Source organism: Eremomyces bilateralis (assembly GCF_010015585.1).
Source record: "Eremomyces bilateralis CBS 781.70 unplaced genomic scaffold P152scaffold_2, whole genome shotgun sequence".
Taxonomy (NCBI): domain Eukaryota; kingdom Fungi; phylum Ascomycota; class Dothideomycetes; order Eremomycetales; family Eremomycetaceae; genus Eremomyces; species Eremomyces bilateralis.
Window position 1 is genome coordinate 787900 of NW_022985068.1, and position 16350 is coordinate 804249.

The 16350-nt window shown below is 52.9% G+C and overlaps 5 protein-coding genes across 5 annotated transcripts; 3 read left to right on the forward strand and 2 right to left on the reverse strand.

Annotated features, from left to right (window-relative positions):
* Positions 1 to 4836: 4836 nt before the first annotated feature.
* Positions 4837 to 6922, forward strand: P152DRAFT_116627 (uncharacterized protein). Its single transcript, XM_033673672.1, has 2 exons — positions 4837 to 5977; positions 6031 to 6922. Exons 1-2 carry the CDS (start codon positions 4961 to 4963, stop codon positions 6676 to 6678), a joined length of 1665 nt encoding a protein of 554 aa, XP_033537911.1. The 5' UTR covers positions 4837 to 4960; the 3' UTR covers positions 6679 to 6922.
* Positions 6923 to 7655: 733 nt separating this feature from the next.
* P152DRAFT_454546 (uncharacterized protein) lies at positions 7656 to 9328 on the forward strand. The gene has a single exon (XM_033678609.1). The coding sequence runs from the start codon at positions 8148 to 8150 to the stop codon at positions 8838 to 8840; it is 693 nt and encodes a 230-aa protein (XP_033537912.1). The 5' UTR covers positions 7656 to 8147; the 3' UTR covers positions 8841 to 9328.
* A 94-nt stretch (positions 9329 to 9422) lies between these two features.
* P152DRAFT_470319 (uncharacterized protein) lies at positions 9423 to 12080 on the reverse strand (the record flags this gene model as incomplete). Its single annotated transcript, XM_033680963.1, has 2 exons — positions 9423 to 11105; positions 11157 to 12080. The coding sequence occupies 2 exons, from the start codon at positions 12078 to 12080 to the stop codon at positions 9423 to 9425; spliced, it is 2607 nt and encodes an 868-aa protein (XP_033537913.1).
* A 286-nt stretch (positions 12081 to 12366) lies between these two features.
* Positions 12367 to 14029, forward strand: P152DRAFT_116704 (phosphoribosylformylglycinamidine cycl). Its single transcript, XM_033673673.1, has one exon. The coding sequence runs from the start codon at positions 12507 to 12509 to the stop codon at positions 13593 to 13595; it is 1089 nt and encodes a 362-aa protein (XP_033537914.1). The 5' UTR covers positions 12367 to 12506; the 3' UTR covers positions 13596 to 14029.
* Positions 13571 to 16038, reverse strand: P152DRAFT_504985 (uncharacterized protein; the record flags this gene model as incomplete). The annotated part of the gene is made up of 3 exons (XM_033682409.1): positions 13571 to 14446; positions 14492 to 15815; positions 15952 to 16038. 3 exons carry the CDS (start codon positions 16036 to 16038, stop codon positions 14049 to 14051), a joined length of 1809 nt encoding a protein of 602 aa, XP_033537915.1. The 3' UTR covers positions 13571 to 14048.
* Between the last annotated feature and the right edge of the window lie 312 nt (positions 16039 to 16350).

The window sequence follows — 16350 nt, forward strand, 5'->3', positions numbered from 1 at the left end:
GCATGAAGAGGCCAAAAGAGTCGCCCCACCATCCTTCGAGCAGAAGGAAGCGCTGAGTGTGTCAATGTGATATTTAGGATGCGTAGTAGTTAAAGAAGGAAGGAGATGTACAATCTCCCTCTCGAAAAATTTATTGTTTGCCCCTATCGCAATTCACCTCTGATATTGACAAATCTACTTGTTCTAGCTAGCTTTTCTTCCCATAGCATATGATGTTTTCAAATGAATCGGAACCTGAATATGGCCATGGAACTGATTGGCATGGGCGACGGCGTTCTAACACGATACACTGCAGCAGTGGATTTAGGAATAAAAGAGGAGAACTGTGCATGGTGTAAGGTAAAGTAATTAATGGACGCTAACAAATGACACGGTCTGGATGCGCAAGGTCTGCGATTACCAAGTTCCATTAATCTAAACTGAAGAGAGAGAGAGAGAGAAATCTCCCGGCACCTTTTGTGCGCGAGATAGCGACTCTCCTCTCCAATGCCCTAATGCTGTGTTACCATGTTTGTTTGCTTCTCTGATATAATCCACCAGCCACCTCTTCAGCCACAACCAAGGGAACAGGCCGGAGGCCTGGGACCATAACAGCTAGATTGATATTGTGAAAAGCTTCACCTACAACTACATACGGCCACATCAACCTGAATATAGGGCATCCCGTCCGCTCTGCCGTACTCAAGCAGGTTAGAGATGGAATAGTACTACGGTGGGTGACCACGTGGGAACTCCCATTGCTGTATGTTTTTGTTTTTGTTTGGTTGAATTTTGCAGATTGCTAGGTTGATATTGTGAAAAGTTTCAATTACTACTACATACGGCCATATCAACCTGAATATAGGGCATCCCGTCCGCTCTGCCGTACTCAAGCAGGTTAGAGATGGAATAGTACTACGGTGGGTGACCACGTGGGAACTCCCATTGCTGTATGTTTTTGTTTTTGTTTGGTTGAATTTTGTAGATCGTTGGTGGCTGGATAGTGGATAGAAGCAAGGACTTATGAAGCGTTTTAGCGATGAGGGTGGGGTCCAAACGGGACGAGTTTCGGTTATTTAGTCGATTCTATCTTGTCCACTCTCCGATTTCAAATTTCAATAACTATGGGTACATAAGTCGTGATTTCGCAAGCCATTCCCTATCTCCTCTTCTCCTCCAGGTGGCGCAGTGGCCTGACATGAGATGAGTGAGTGGTTTCATCGCGGCGTCCTTGGTCCTCGTCGATCATAGCGGCACTGCCTTCCAAGCGATGGGTTTTGGCGCCGTACATGTCGCGGGAATGCTTTCCCTGGTTGCGTCCATGGCCCGCACCGAAGTAATCCTGATCTGGTTCGAGGAGAGAATGTTAGCCAGCGCCACGAACGCTTCTGCGACCCATATATTAGAGGTCGAGGGTGACCGGTCCAGAACTTACTCTTTCTAAGAGGAGAGATCTTGGATTCCTCGATGTCGTGATCGGTGCCGACGGATTCCTCCGGCATCTCGAGGCAGTGACCCTCTTTGAGAGGGGAGCCGAGAGGGTCGATCTTTGACTCGGCGATCTCGGGATCGTAACCTCTTTCGTGTCTGGATCGTTGTTCAGTACCGAAGTCGCATCGTAGATCATTTCATGGTAGGGACATACTGTGAAGACATGGCTGTATTTGGATGTAACTGTGTTGTGATTGTTGTCTGGGTGTTGGTTCGTTTGGATCAGTGCCGCCATGCTGCAGCGAAGACGGCTTTTAAATACGCATCCAGCATCAAAGATCCGACGCGGTAGCAGGTGGCTTCTAGAAGACTTGACGTAGAACATGACGCCGATATTCAGGGTCTGCGGGGTTCTGGATGTGGTAATTTCCTATTCGGGATATCTCATGACTTCGAGTCTGGGTCAAGATGCCAGTTGCCCCCGTCGCACCACCCATGTGCGATGACATCTGGAGAAAAAGACCCAGTGCCAGACCTCCGATATCCTAAGTATAGAATACCCCGTGTGGGTATTCTGGATTTCTTGGATTGTAGTAGGGTCCAAGTTGTCCCTTTCTTGCCCCAATTCCTCAGAGTTTATCGCCAAGCATCATCTTGGAACGGGCGGACTTTTGCAGCGTTTGGACTCGACTTCAAGTCAGGTCAAGATAGGTGCGAAGTGCGCCTGGAATCCTTGATTGACGAACAGCTTCTTCTATTTCCATCCCTTCGATACCAAACACTTTGCAACTGGAATGAAACAGAAGACGAGATAATAAACCTTACCGGCAAATGAAATTGAGAGCCCCGGATACCAACCGGAAGTCCTGAAATGCTCACCTTGTGGCGTTGCCAACTTCTTGTGTAATTTTTCTGATGATTCTAGAAACCGAGAAGTTACCCACCCGCTTACGCGATATACATTGTAGTTATGTCTACTCCGTAGTTCCAAGTGGATTGCATTATAAATTTATAATAGACGAAGAAGCCATGCCTATCCCAGTCTCGGAAAGAGGCTGCGAGAAAAGAGTGAGATCCAATATGCAGCTCATTGTGACAATGAGGGATAGCAGCTTTGATCTTTTGTATGAGGGAGATAGAGCCATGACCGAACAGTCTCTTGGATCGCTGTGCATCGGACTGAAAGTACATATCAAGACCTCCGTCGAAGTGACTCCACCGACGTCGACGTTAAAACCGACGATCAAGCACGTGGCTGAGCTATATCATGTTCCAACTTCCAGCCGACGGTTTCCGGGAATCCCTGCGATATCCTCCCAAAATGGTCGGGGCAAAAGGAATTTCGCAATTAATATCGCAAATATGAGGTCGGGGTTCAGCAGCGTCAGCACTTAGGTGTGCAATATCGCAAAATTGACTCGCCAATGCAACGTCGCCGGCCAGCTCAAGATCTCTGGCGAAGGGTAACAGTTGGAGCTTTCCTGCCTGAAAAGTTGGCGATTTCTTCTGTGAGGTGATAGAGGAGCGAACTTCGAGGAGGATTGGCTGGTACAGCACGGACCGAAGCTCAGCGTTTCAGGATTCGAGCCGTCGCGGTCCAAATCCTCCCAAGTTGGGATCATCGCACAAGGTTTGACATCTGCACCAGGATCCGGGATGATTGGACCGAAATTAGAATTCGATAATGGGAGCGTGGCGGAGTTGGAGTGGATGGAACATGGCGTTGGCACGGATTCGAGAGATGATCCTCGATAATACGATCAGGGCCCCAGCTACGTCGAAATTCGAATTACCAAGTGGATCCAAGAAAGATATTGCAGACTGGGTTCTATGATGATTCATAAGGAATTGTATTTTGAAGGGCGTTTCTAATAATTAGCGAGAGCTGTATCTGTAGACCGGTTGGCTATGTGTGAGGAGTGAGGAGTAAGGACAGAAGTGAGGGCATTTGGACATGGGTCCGGGAGGGTCCGGAATTCCGGATGGCGGATGAACAACAAGTATCTTGGTGAGCATGTGGAGGCTGGAGACGTTGTGGTGGTGAGATAGAGCCTGCCTGCCTGCCTGCTTGCCTGCCTGACCGCCGGGCTGTCTTGGTCTGCCAGTCTCTGCCTTTGGAAAAACAGAACCCGATGTCAGACCGGCACCAAACTTTGAACTTGCCCAAGGACTCGAGGAGATGTCTGAATGACTGATGAGGGCGGCACTGGCCCAAGCGCCCAACCTGTTTGATGTGATCCAATAGGAAATCAAAGGTGCCTGGCAACGGAAATTACGTCCCGTGCATTAGCCCACTAGCGCGCTAACCCCGGCCCGTCGCCAACCTAGCGATCCAATCACCATTCATTCCCCCATCGTTTCATTTGAAGCCATGAAGCTCTGAAGCTGCAGAGACGGTTCGCCAGTCGCCTGTTCGGCTTCCTCCTTCATTCCTCAAGGAGACCAGGACCCCATCAGGCTCAGGGCTATCACCAATCGGCCACAGAGGCACAGACAGGCACAGGCTTCCTGCCCACAGCCGCCGTCCTCCATCACGAAGTCTCACGTCTTTCCTCCTGTCCTTCGGTTCTCTTCCTCCCTCCTTCCTTTGCTTTCGCCCTTTTCCGCCATTCCGCACCAGGTCGTGAGAATTCATTCCTTCAGAACTGTTATGAGTCCCCCTCACTCTCCCTTTTAACCAATTCTTCCATTTTGCGACCAGGCTGTCGCCGCCCTTCTTTTATCGGCCGCGCCTCTGTCTAGCGAAACAGTCTTCAATCGTTTCATCATTATTCTGTCCGTCAGGATTTCCATTCGTTTCCCATACATAATTCAACCGCTCCTACGGGGTTGCCAACCATAGCAAAATCCCAAGATTTGGCTGGTCAAGATCCAGAACGGCGCTGCACGGCAAGGAGGCTATATCCGCCAGCCCCGACTGCATTCCTCGAATCCCTTCGACTCTATCTACTTATTGCCGACACCGATAGACTTCCACGTCTTTAATCGCAATCATGCATATTCCAGACGACACATTTTATGTGCACCACCACCATGCGCGTCACCTGCACGCTGCTGTAGAGCGTGAGGCAGAACCGGAGACGGAGGCGGTGGTGGTGGTCGAGCGTGAGGCAGAACCGGAGGCGGAGGCGGTGGAGGTGGTCGAGCTTGAAGCAAGGGGTCCGGAACCGCAAAATGGTAATGGCATCATCTCCAATTTGCTGGGCGATCTTGGTCTCCTTCCCGAAGGCAATAGCAACAGCAACGGCAACGGGAACGGACAAGGGAGCAATAGTAATGCAAATGGCGATAGAACAATCATGAGATAGGAAATGCTAACAGGAATTCAGGCCGAACCCTGGTATCGGTCATCTATGTCACGGCGCCGAAAACCTTCGAAGGACCTGCCGTCTATATTACCCAGGGTGATCCTGCACCGAGTTCAACGAAGAACACGAAGGCTACGACAACCAAGAAGGAAAACCCGAAGACCACCTCAACCGAGGATGCGAAGCCCACCTCAACCAAGGAGAAGGTTACTTCGAAGTCAACCGAAAGTAGCAGTGTCGCCATGACGACCAGTGCTGCGGTGCTGTCGTCCACTGCACTATCGTCGTCCCAGAGCACTTCCTCGACTTTCTCGACCGCTCAGCGAAGCATCGCACAGGCCTCTGCGACCTCAACCCCATCCGCTGCACCTGTGTCAGGTGGGATGTCGGGTGGAGCCAAGGCCGGTCTCGCGATTGGTATCATCGCATTGGTTGCCCTGATCGGCGCGGCAGCCTTCTTCTTCATCCGAAAGAAGAAGAGGGATCAAGATAATTCGAGCATCAACGAAAAGAGCGGCAATGGGCATAACCCATTCGCCGATCCTCCGGCTACCGCTGCGGCTGCACCGCCCGTAGCTCCGCAACTGAGTCTTCGCCCCGTCACTCAGTTCCAACCCAACCTTGCCGGTGCCCGTGGCAGCAATGTTCCCCCGATGGACATGGCTCCCGCTCCCCCTGCGAAGACAACCGATGCTCAGGGTTTCCTGGCTCCCAATGGCCAACCGGCCGGCGGATTGGAGCGATCTGGCGAGCCAAGCTATGCGAACGGTCCCGGCGACGCTCAAAATCCGTTCGGCAGCCACGCTGAGATGACGGATGCGCCGAAGCCCATGAGCGGTGCCAGCTTCAACCTTCCAATCCAAAGTCCAGATGGAACCGCGCTTGCCGCCGGTGCTGCCGGTGCTATTGCTGTTGGTGCCGTTGGTGCCGCAGCTATTGGTGCCTCTCACCACAACCAAGGATCCTCGAATACTCCTAAGCCGTCCAGCGTCCGGTCTGTCGATGGCGCTCTCCAGGCCCCTCCGACGCCCGGTACGCCCGGCGCTGACAGCGATTCTTCTTCCGCCGCTGGTGTTCCTGCTGTTGCGACTACCGCTGCTGCTATTCCCCTTGGTGCCCTGGCCGCAAATGGACAGAAGCCACGACCGATCGGAACCGTTCACCGCGTGCAATTGGACTTCAAGCCTTCGATGGAAGATGAGCTCGGGCTCAATGCCGGGCAACTGGTTCGTGTCCTGCACGAGTACGATGATGGTTGGGTAAGTTTTTGATCCTTTGACGTTTGGTTTTGACTGCTTTCTAACTTTTCCAGGCACTTTGCCTCCTGATGAACGGCTCAAAACAAGGTGTCGTTCCTCGATCCTGCTTGTCTAAGACTCCTGTGAAGCCTCGTGCTGGTCCCCCGCCGAACGGCCCTCCTCGAGGACCGCCACCGCAGAACATGCGTCCTGGTCCTGGTCCCATTCCCGGTCCCGGTGCATTCCCGCATCCCCCATCCGGTCGCAACTCACCAGGTCGCAACTCTCCAGGGCCATTCCCTGGCAGCCCGGGTGTCCCACGCCCGTTGACCCCTGGTAGCGGTCGTAATTCCCCAGGACCTGCGCCTTCTCACCGTCCCATGACGCCCCCAGGCGGCCGCCCCCGCGGTCGACCCCAGTCCCCTGGCCTCCAGCACATGAACCAGCACGGCCCCCGACCCCGCGCGAACAGCAACGCGGCCCCCTTCAACGCCTACCAGCCTCGCTCCATGTCCCCCGGCCCATACGGTGGCGGCCCTGCGCAGCAACGTCCGCAGATGCAGACAGACAACCGGCGACGCAGCAACTCCACGAGCCAGCTGGCGGGCGCCGCTCCGGCTCCCGGTGGACCCGGCCCGAGCCCGATGAACCCGATTAGCATCGCCCCTCCGACTGCCGCGGCCGTGCCGCAGCGGAAGCCGGTGCCTGGCGTGGCGATGTAGGGACGCTCTAACACGCGACGACGCGTCCTGCAGTCCGCGGTTCGGGGCGTGTTTTAGACATGACGGTGCCATGGTGGGGTCGACGGCTGGATTTCCCTTGCTTGTGTCGATAATGATGGGCGTTTTTTGCCGATTGCTTCGTTTCGTTGACTGGGGCGACGTGGGTGCCTTTCAACATTACCTCCGCTTGCTCTCGCGACGCGGGGGTGCACTCCTCGTTCCCGGTCATCAACTCTTTGAGTGTGGATATTTCTGTGGTGTATGGAAGCCTTCTGCTTTGGCTAGAACCAGTCCGGCTCCATCGCCGCCTCTTCTTTATCTGTATAATGTCTTTTTCAGGTCCCTCGACATTCTTTGCTTCATCCCAATATCCACCCCGCACTGAATGCTCGTCGATTCTTTCACGCCCTCTGCCCGTGCGGCGATGGCGATTATTCTTTCGACTTCATTCTTACGCCTGTTGAGTTGTGTACGCGGCTCGGAGGTCGATGATGATCTCGTGGGAATTTGGATGCTTGATTTGTATTGTATGTCACGGAGGCATCGATGATGGAACGGAGGAGACGACGCGTGCGAGCCGTAGGCTGTCGCACGGGAGGTCGGGATGCACCATTTGTGTAGCTACGTCCCTTATAGATAGGAATGGAGACGCTTTCTAAGGTATCTTTTTGCCGCCACTTGACGGTTTACAGCTGTGATATCGAGTAAAATATGGATTGAATCAACTCGACGGGGGAGAGTAGGGTGGCCCCCCGAGAAGAAAGCTACTGTACACGTCAGATATTCGGTTGAGTATTCCCAGTCCCGGTCCAGCCGCCTCTCACTTCCAATGTTCACTCAATCGTTTTTGCGGCTCGATGTGTCATCCCATGCATAATTAATGCCTTTCTAGAAATATCGATATTTCTTCCAATACTCCAAAGATAGCAAGGACCATGCCGGTGGCGTTCTAGGATCTAAGTCCAATAGGCAATAAAGCAAGTCTTGGTATCTCTGGAGTCTAGGCTCGTCCAGCCTCACCAGTAACCTCCACGAGGCGTGCATAGCTTGACCATTTTGGACTTCCTCGACGTTTCTATTGACTGACCACCTCCTTTCGGGCGCAGTTGATATTCTCCCATGTATCCTGCTTTTCTTACAATGCTTTGAAAAGGGTTTGATGATCTTCCTTTCTCATGTCTAATGTTTTTGGCCTTTCATACTCTTGTCATTGTCCGCATCGCCCTGCTCTCTGTACTGGGACGCGTCAGATCGTCAGATCGTCGCCCGTTCCTTATTTTTGATCTGGAAGAGGGTCGAACGTTGTCAAAAAGTCTATGTGTTTCATCTGCGCGGTGGAAAGTATTTATACTGTGTTGTTTGATATTGGCCTCAAAGGGCCCTTCATCGAGGTTGGTGTACGGTTAATTTCGACCCCTTCGCCCTACCATCTACCGCATATCCTTGGTTTTGTACTCATCTAGTCCACCATGCTATTCTTCGCTTCAGCAACCACCATCCTCGCCTTCCTCACCTCTACCACCCTCGCCACCAAACGCGGCCTCATCTACATCCCCCCCGCCTCCGGCCCCTCTGACGACCGTATCTGGACCCAACCCCCCAGCCCCCTCACCTGGTACTACAACTACCAATCCGAACCCACTCCCTCCCTCCACAGCAACCCCCTTCACTTCGTCCCCATGCTCTGGGGCGCGCCCCCACCCCACCAACCCACCGCCTTCCTCGACGCTGTCACCGCGCAGCTAGCCCGCGGCGCCAACATCACCCATGTTCTCGGCTTCAACGAGCCGGACGGACCCCCGTCGACAGGCGGGTCGGCGCTCACGGTGGAAGTGGCCGCGGAGGCGTGGATGGCGAATATGGAGCCGCTGCGGCGGCGGGGGGTGAAGGTCGGGTTGCCGGCGACGACGGGGGCGCCGGGCGGGCGGGCGTGGTTGGAGAGGTGGTTGGCGGCGTGCGAGGGGAGATGTGGGTATGATTTTCTGACGGCGCATTGGTATGATAATATAGAGGGGCTGGCGAGCCATGTAGGGGAAAAGCGGCAGGTGTTCGGGGCGGGGATGGCGGTGTGGGTGACGGAATTTGCGTATGCGCATCAGGGGTTGGCAGCGACGCAGGAGGTTTTTAATAAAAGTTTGGAGTACCTGGATGGGTCGGAGTGAGTGAGGCGCTTCTACTTGCGGTGGTGGGATTTCGGCGACTGACTTGCGGCGTCTAGTTTCATCGAGCGTTACGCATATTTCGGCGCCTTCAGGAGCGGTGTCTCCAACGTCGGGCCGAATGGGGCGATGTTGACGGAGAGCGGAAAGCTTACTGACATTGGCTCCTGGTATCTTGGGGGTTCCGCGACGGGCAATGTGCCGACAAGTTCGGGAGCAAGGGCCAATGTCTTCGCCGGCTGGTCTGTCGTCGTTGTCCTTGTGTCTGCTTGGGGGCTTCCCTGATGTGGTCTGTGATCTGATATTGGGATATATTAGTACGACTGGATACCAATTTGAGCGATTTTTCTGGAGGAGTCTCGGACTGGCTTAAGGTTCTTAGTTGCCTTTGGAGGAGTGCGAATTAGAGGTATATGGGACGGACGCCACAGGTCTGCTTGGCTGGGCACCTATGATCCTGCAGTCGGTTTTGTAGCCGAATTCATACTCGCATAATCATAATCTAATCCATGACTCATGACGCTGATCCAAAGGTGTATCCGAAAACCCAAAATGGACTCAAAAGCATCCGAAAAGTCTACTTGATCAGAGCTGCTTGCGGTTCCACCGCTGCTTCTCCCGCCAAATGCAGCATACGCTCCGCTCTTCGCACCATTTCTGCACCATCCACGCCTTCAACTTCACCTCCTTTAGTTTCGCCGCTTGTCTCTGGGAACCATATGGCCCCGTTTGGGCCTCAGCTGGCATCTCGGCCTTGGCAAGTCCCTCGTCACGAAGCCAATCTGCAAGATCCTCGATGATAATCGGCTCATACATCATGATGCGTTCATGCCACGAGAATGGCCGAGGATCATCTTCTGTGTCCCTCTCCGGTGCTGTCGAAGCTTTCACTCTCCTCGTGATCTCCGGGAACAGCGTCGCTCGGAGATGATCTACCCACTTCAAGAAAGCCGCGTCTGTCCCCTCTGTCGTAGTAAGAACAAATTCACCCACAGCTTCCACATCGGCTGGTTGGAGATAGCCAGTTTGCCGACCGGCCGCGCTGCCAGAGACGAGTTGCAGCTCCGCTCCCTTCTTAGGAGGGGGATTCCTCCGCGGCGGTGACGGGGTAGAGCCTTCTTCGGAGTCGCAAATATCCTCAATGGGCAAAAATACATCTTCGTCATTAACGATTGTGGCCTCCGTGGTATTATTTAGACGACCTCTTCCTTTCTTGGCAGGAGAGGTAGAGAGCAGGCGTGCCTGACTCAAGTGAGCATCAGGTCGTGGGTATGTTGGCCGGACTGATGAATGTCTTGACGGAAAGGCAAACGGCCCTTCGCTGCTGATCGATGACCTTGGAGGTGTCGTACCATCGGAGGATATTGTGATAGCGCTCGACTTTAACCCGATATTAGATGACCCGGCGCCAGCAAGGCTTTCCCGTAGAGAAGTGTCTGTTTTTGAATCCATTGAGGTTGTCTGGGGCTCGTCGCGCATCAGCCGGTCGATATCGACCCACTCGTCCTCTCCAGACTTCGGCAATGAGGTCTGTGTGTTCTGCTTTAGATCCGCTTCGGAAGAGCCGCGTCTGGGTCCGGACAGACCTAGTGACTCTGACCAGCTCGGGAAGCCAGACACCTTGGTAGAAACAGGCTCTTCCTCGAGCGACATGTCAGCGTCATATTCATTTTCCCGTGCCCCCGCTGCCCATAGGTTCCTGCTTGGGCCGGAGACTGATCTCCGGAAGCGACTTTTAGGCGGAGACGTCCGGCGAACGGGGGGTGCATCACGCTCCGACTCTCGCATTGCCTGGATGATTTGCCGTGTAAAGGTAGGCGATTCATCGGCAGCCAACTGACTCGCCGTTCCGAAGAGGATATTTTGTTGGTGAAGCCGTTCCGCGACAGTTTTGGGTGATACGAGCTTCGGCTTCGCGACCTTTGTGGCCTTTTTCTTTGGTTCGGTATTCTTCTTCCGCTTCGAAGTGATGGTAGCATTGGTCTTAGGCAGCTTGCCGGTTTTCTTCCTTTTTGTTGCTTTGGAGGGCGGTTTGGGCTCTGGATTTTGGCCGGCTTGAAGTACGTTGCAGATAGACTGCATGGCCGCTTGTTCAATCGGTGGTTGCTCAGGCTCCAATCGGTAATGTGCTGTTGCAATCTCCGTGATTGTCCGAACGCCTTTCTTTTTCTTTGCAGGTGCTACCTGTGGCGGTTTAGGTTCGGGGATAGGCACTGGAACAGGCGCTGGGGGAGACTCGCTGACTGGAGTGTTTAAGGGTTGCACCAGCTATGAAGTAGTTAGTATGCAAACTCTCATCTTGGATTGTGGGATAAATACCTCTATCCGTCGTCGCTTCGTTAGAGCTTCACCGCCAACGTCGGACTTACTCAAGACCGTGGCATCTGCTTCGGCATATGCGAATCTGTCCAAAAAGCTGGAGATGTCCGTTGCAGGGCGTGGAGAAACACTGCCACTCAGAATATCCCGATCTACATCACCCTGAAGTTCTGAGTGCTTTGGAGGGGTCCAGTTTGATTTCCGGGAGACAGCCCGTGATAAATCTGCCGTATTAATATTTTCTGGCGACGTTCGCCGTGAATGGGCCTGTATTGCGGCCGGTGAAAAGTATTCTGAACGCTCCCTCGAGCTCTTGCGCCGCCTCTCCTTCCTGGGCCTAGAAGACGGCTTCATCTTGTTGTCATTGGCATCTCGAGGCGGCAGATCTGGTCTCTCTAGCGGGTCGTGATCCTCGATTGTTCCTAACGGCGTGGCGGTCTTGTCCAGTTCAGTGCCGAGTGAAAGTTCTACTCCCTTGAGAACAGAATCATTACATTCGTCGCTCTTCCTCTTTGGCACCCGCTTTGGACGGGGGTGATATTCCCCATTAGGGTTTGCCTCCTGAACCTTCAAGTTCTGCTTCTTGGTCCGTTTTTGAGATCGATCCGGCTTTCTCTTGGTGTTTGTGTTTTCCGTATCGGATGGAACCTCCCAGACATCCACCTCCTTCGGCTTAAGAGTATAAACTCCATCCTTGACAAGTTTTGCGACGCTGGTGAAGCCGGTGATCGCATCGTCCGGTATCTGTGCAGCTTGCGATCCGCTTCTAAGCGGGGTTTTCTTCGGCTTCGTCTGATGAATCACCTCAAAGAGTGAAGGAAGGTCGTCTGATGATGGCTCGCCATATTTCGGCCGGTTCGCTTTGCGACTGTCTGTTGGATCTCTTGGGGAAGAGGACAGGATTACGAGGTCGAAGGCAGACATTCGGGTTGAAAATTGCGAGCAACGTACAACCGCCCGCGAGGAGAAGAGTCAAGGAATCATTGTTGGGAATCTTTTGGTTCCAATACTCCAGTACTCCTACTGTGAACGCATACACGCATCAATATCGGCTATGGTAGAGTTTAAGGAGCTGGGGCTGCATATGGCGCGCGACTTCGCGATTTGGTCAATGAAGGAAAACGCGATCCAACACGGGGTCACGTGACAGCGCTATCGGGCGTCACTTTCTGCTGGAAGCTCAACAGCTTCGAAAATTTCTCTTGGGAAGCACGATAGCTCCCACGTATGAAAATCATGGTAAACATTCTATGTCCAATTTCTCATTGAAAGCCTTGATAGACCCCTTCTTCAGTACCGACATTACTTGGAAAGCTCCTACTTAACTACAGGTCGGATACAACTGCGAAAATGGCAAACACCAAACCTTCCGACGACACCCCACTCACATACGCCGCCTCTGGTGTTTCAATCTCATCGGGGAACGACCTTGTTCGCCTCATCAAACCAATTGTTGCGTCCACTGCTCAGCCTGGAACGACCTCGTCAATTGGTGGCTTTGGCGGTGTCTTTTCTCTACACGATGCAGGCTTTCCTGGCGCACCAACCCTCGTTTCCGGCATCGATGGCATCGGCACCAAAGTCAAGATTGCGTTTGCATTGGGGAAGCACGATACTGTGGGCATTGACTTGGTAGCGATGAACGTCAATGACCTGGTGGTTCAAGGCGCGAGGCCTCTGTTCTTCCTCGATTACTATGCGTGTGGAGAACTGAAGGTTCAAGATACCGTGGAATTCGTCCGAGGTGTCGCTGAGGGATGTCGTCAGTCAGGAGCGTCATTGGTAGGAGGTGAGACGGCCGAAATGCCGGGCGTTTACACCAAGGGTGAATATGATGCTGCTGGCTGTGCCGTTGGTGCTCTGCCGCATGGCGCTAAGGTCCTTCCCGACATCAACTCCATGAGATCTGAGGATGTGCTACTCGGTCTGGGTAGCAGCGGCTTGCACAGCAATGGGTTCAGCTTGGTTCGCAAGATTGTCGAAAGAGCTGGCTTGAATTATTCCGACCCCGCTCCCTGGGACCAAAGCACGACCGTGGGTGCGAGTCTACTAACGCCGACCAAAATCTATGTGAAAAGTCTACTGAAGGCCGTCGATGCCGGGGCCATCAAAGGCATGGCGCATATCACCGGGGGCGGGCTTGTTGAAAACATTCCGAGGATGTTGCCAAAGACGCTGGAAGCAGTGGTCGATGCCGCGTCGTACCCTGTCCCACCGGAGATGCAATGGCTGAAGAAGACTGGTCAGATCGAGGATACCGAGTTCGCAAGAGTCTGGAACACTGGCATTGGCATGGTACTCGTTGTGGACTCGAGCGATGCCAAGAAGACGATCAAAATCTTGGAGGCCGAAGGCGAAAAGGTATACACGGTCGGCCGCCTCGCAGACAGGACGTCACCCGACGGCTGTGTTGTCCAGAATATGTCAGCCTGGAGTTGAGCGCTGCCACCTGGCGTGCGTGGCCAATACAATATGGCCCATATTACTGCAGATGATTTAATTCATGAGCTAGCATGTACGTATCATCCTTTTCCGCTTGAGTGCGCTTTTGTCGATGCAACGAACCGCAACATCCTGTATACTGCCGCTTGCCTAAATCAAGCTTCCTCACAGAACAGCGCGCTCCAGGTACGTCTTGTGCTTTGGACGTTGCTGGTGGCAGTCATGGTGCAGATATTAGTTTATCTCTTGTTGCAAGATTGGACAACGGACGGTCATAGTGCGCAAGCTTTCCGGTCATCACTGATCTAGAAGTTTGAGCCTCCAAGAGTCCTACATTTTCAACAAACTTCCTCCCACTTTGCTTAGTAACAATTTGTTATCTTGCTTCCTTTCTCTTCCTTGGGACAAGTCTGAGACCTTTCTGACTTTTGGATAGGGCGAGACGCCGTTCTATTTGGCTAAGCGGCCGGATGCTGCAATACCTAACTCCCCTCTGGCTCTTGAATCCGCTTCATTAGGATCAACGAACTTCAACGAACGATAACGCGCATCCCACATCTGCTCACGAATCCACTCTTCAAGCTCGTCATCGCTCTCCGGAATGTTCTCCACTTGGGCCAGCCCCTCCTTAACAGCCGCTTTGATGACTGCTCTTGCGATTTGGACACTGATCTCCCTAACATCTGTGACATCAGGCAATAGGGCAGCTTTGGGGTTCTTTAAAGCCGGCGCTTGTGCTGCCAATGCCTTGGTTGCTGCAACAAGTAAAGACGGCGGCATCAGTTTCGTCCGGCACAACACGGCACCGAGTCCGATTCCTGGGAATACCGTGGAATTGTTACATTCCGCTGTAGCCGTTAGCTAGGGACAGCTTGGTATTGCAAACGACGTACCGATTTCCAACTTCTCCCCATCATACTCCACTGGCGGGAATGGGCTGCCTGTGGCGACGAGGGCTTTCCCATCCGTCCATTTATAGAGATCCTCTGGCCGTGCTTCGTGAAGTTTCGTCGGGTTGCTAAGCGGGAAAATGATGGGCCGTTCCACATGCTTCGCCATTGTCCGAATGACTTTCTCGGTGAACGCCCTGGGGTTCGTTGAGGTTCCAATTAACACATGCGGCTTCACCTCGTCGACCAAGGATGCGAGGTCTTTCCTCTCCTTGTTTTCCCATTCCTTGTCGTCCCGTGCATATGTCAGTTGCGCCTCTGTGAGATGCTTTTTATCGGATGTGAGCAGAAGTCCGGGCTTATCGACACACCAGATGTGTTGCGATGCCTCTTCACGAGAAATGGAGCCTTCTTGGGCAATTACATCCCGGAGTTGGTCCGAGATTCCCATTCCAGCACTTCCAGCCCCAAATATCATTATTCGAAGATCGGCCAACTTTATGTCGCTGACATGTGCTGCGGCCATGATTGCGGCTAACGTGACGCATCCTGTGCCTTGAACATCGTCGTTGAAACACGCAATCCGAGGCTGGTACTTGTCCAAGATTCTCCGCGCGTTCGCAAGACCGAAGTCTTCGAAGTGGATATATGCCTTTGGATATCGGTTTCGAACCGCTTGCACAAACTGGTCCACGAACGAGTCATATCTCTCCCCCCGAATTCGAGACTTCCGCAAACCGAGGTATAAGTCATCCTCTAGAAGCGTCTTGTTATCCGTGCCGCAGTCCAATACTACCGGCAATGTTCGGGACGGGTGGATGCCAGCACAGAGTGTGTATAGGACAAGTTTCGCGATGGATATCAGAATGGCTCCGGAGCCCTGGTCGCCGACCCCCAGAATCTGCTCTCCATCACTGACAACCACGACATCGATGTCGTCCGGATCGCCCCACTGCTTGATGTTATCATCAATCCGATCTTGGTCGTCGATGTTCAGAAAGCAGCCTTGCGGTCGGCGAAACAGCCTCGAGTAGTTCTCAATCGCCTCGCCTTCTGTAGGCGTATAGATCACCGAGAACATCTCTTTTAGATTGTCATGGAGAAGCCTGTAGTACAGCACTTCACTCTGCTCTTTCATACTGGTCATGAAGGTGTTTTTGGCAATATCGGATGGACGGCTCGAATATTGCTCATAAGCACGCGCGACCTGCTGCTCGAGGGTTTGGACATTCTGAGGCAGGAGACCGTACAGCTTGAATTCCTTCCTCTCGTCAGGGGGGAATGCCGAGCCTTTGTTGAAGTATGGCGATTTGAGCAGAGCCGCACCCTAGCAGCATGGAATTAGCGACTACAAATCCGACTTGAATAAACAATAGAACGACATCTTCGTTGGGAAATTGCAGATATACGTGAATACAGGACACCATCACGTCCGCATTGAATTTCAAGCCAGGAACACTTACCGTCAAGGCACAGTTCAGAGGCCCAGATGTCGAGAGCGGCAAGTAGCCGAACTTGGGATTCTTTTCGGTCTTGTGAGGGGCATCCATAATTGATTATATTTAGTTATGCACTCTTGAGGGAACGAATTGGAATTTGCGTTTGTGATTGTCGTCACAACAGAAACCTTGAATTACCAGTGTAGGCGTAGGGAGTAGCATCTACCTCATCCTGAGCATAAACAATACGATACGTCATCAGTAGCTTCACGTTGTCAACAGAAGGCACCAACAAGGCAAATATTCCTTACGGTAGAGAGGACTGCATGTGGACTGGATAGGCAGCATAGACAATATTATTTCTCAAGTTCTACAATTAATACCTAATATTAACCTTAATTCATTGATGGATCAATAGTTCGA

What these genes read in the sequence shown, in the direction of transcription:
- P152DRAFT_454546 (XM_033678609.1), top strand. Translation starts at nt 8,148, where the DNA reads ATGCTATTCTTCGCTTCAGCAACCACCATCCTCGCCTTCCTCACCTCT.
- P152DRAFT_116627 (XM_033673672.1), top strand. Translation starts at nt 4,961, where the DNA reads ATGACGACCAGTGCTGCGGTGCTGTCGTCCACTGCACTATCGTCGTCC. An exon ending in ACGAGTACGATGATGGTTGG is followed by an intron (nt 5,978 to 6,030) that starts GTAAGTTTTTGA and finishes TAACTTTTCCAG; the next exon opens with GCACTTTGCCTCCTGATGAA.
- P152DRAFT_116704 (XM_033673673.1), top strand. Translation starts at nt 12,507, where the DNA reads ATGGCAAACACCAAACCTTCCGACGACACCCCACTCACATACGCCGCC.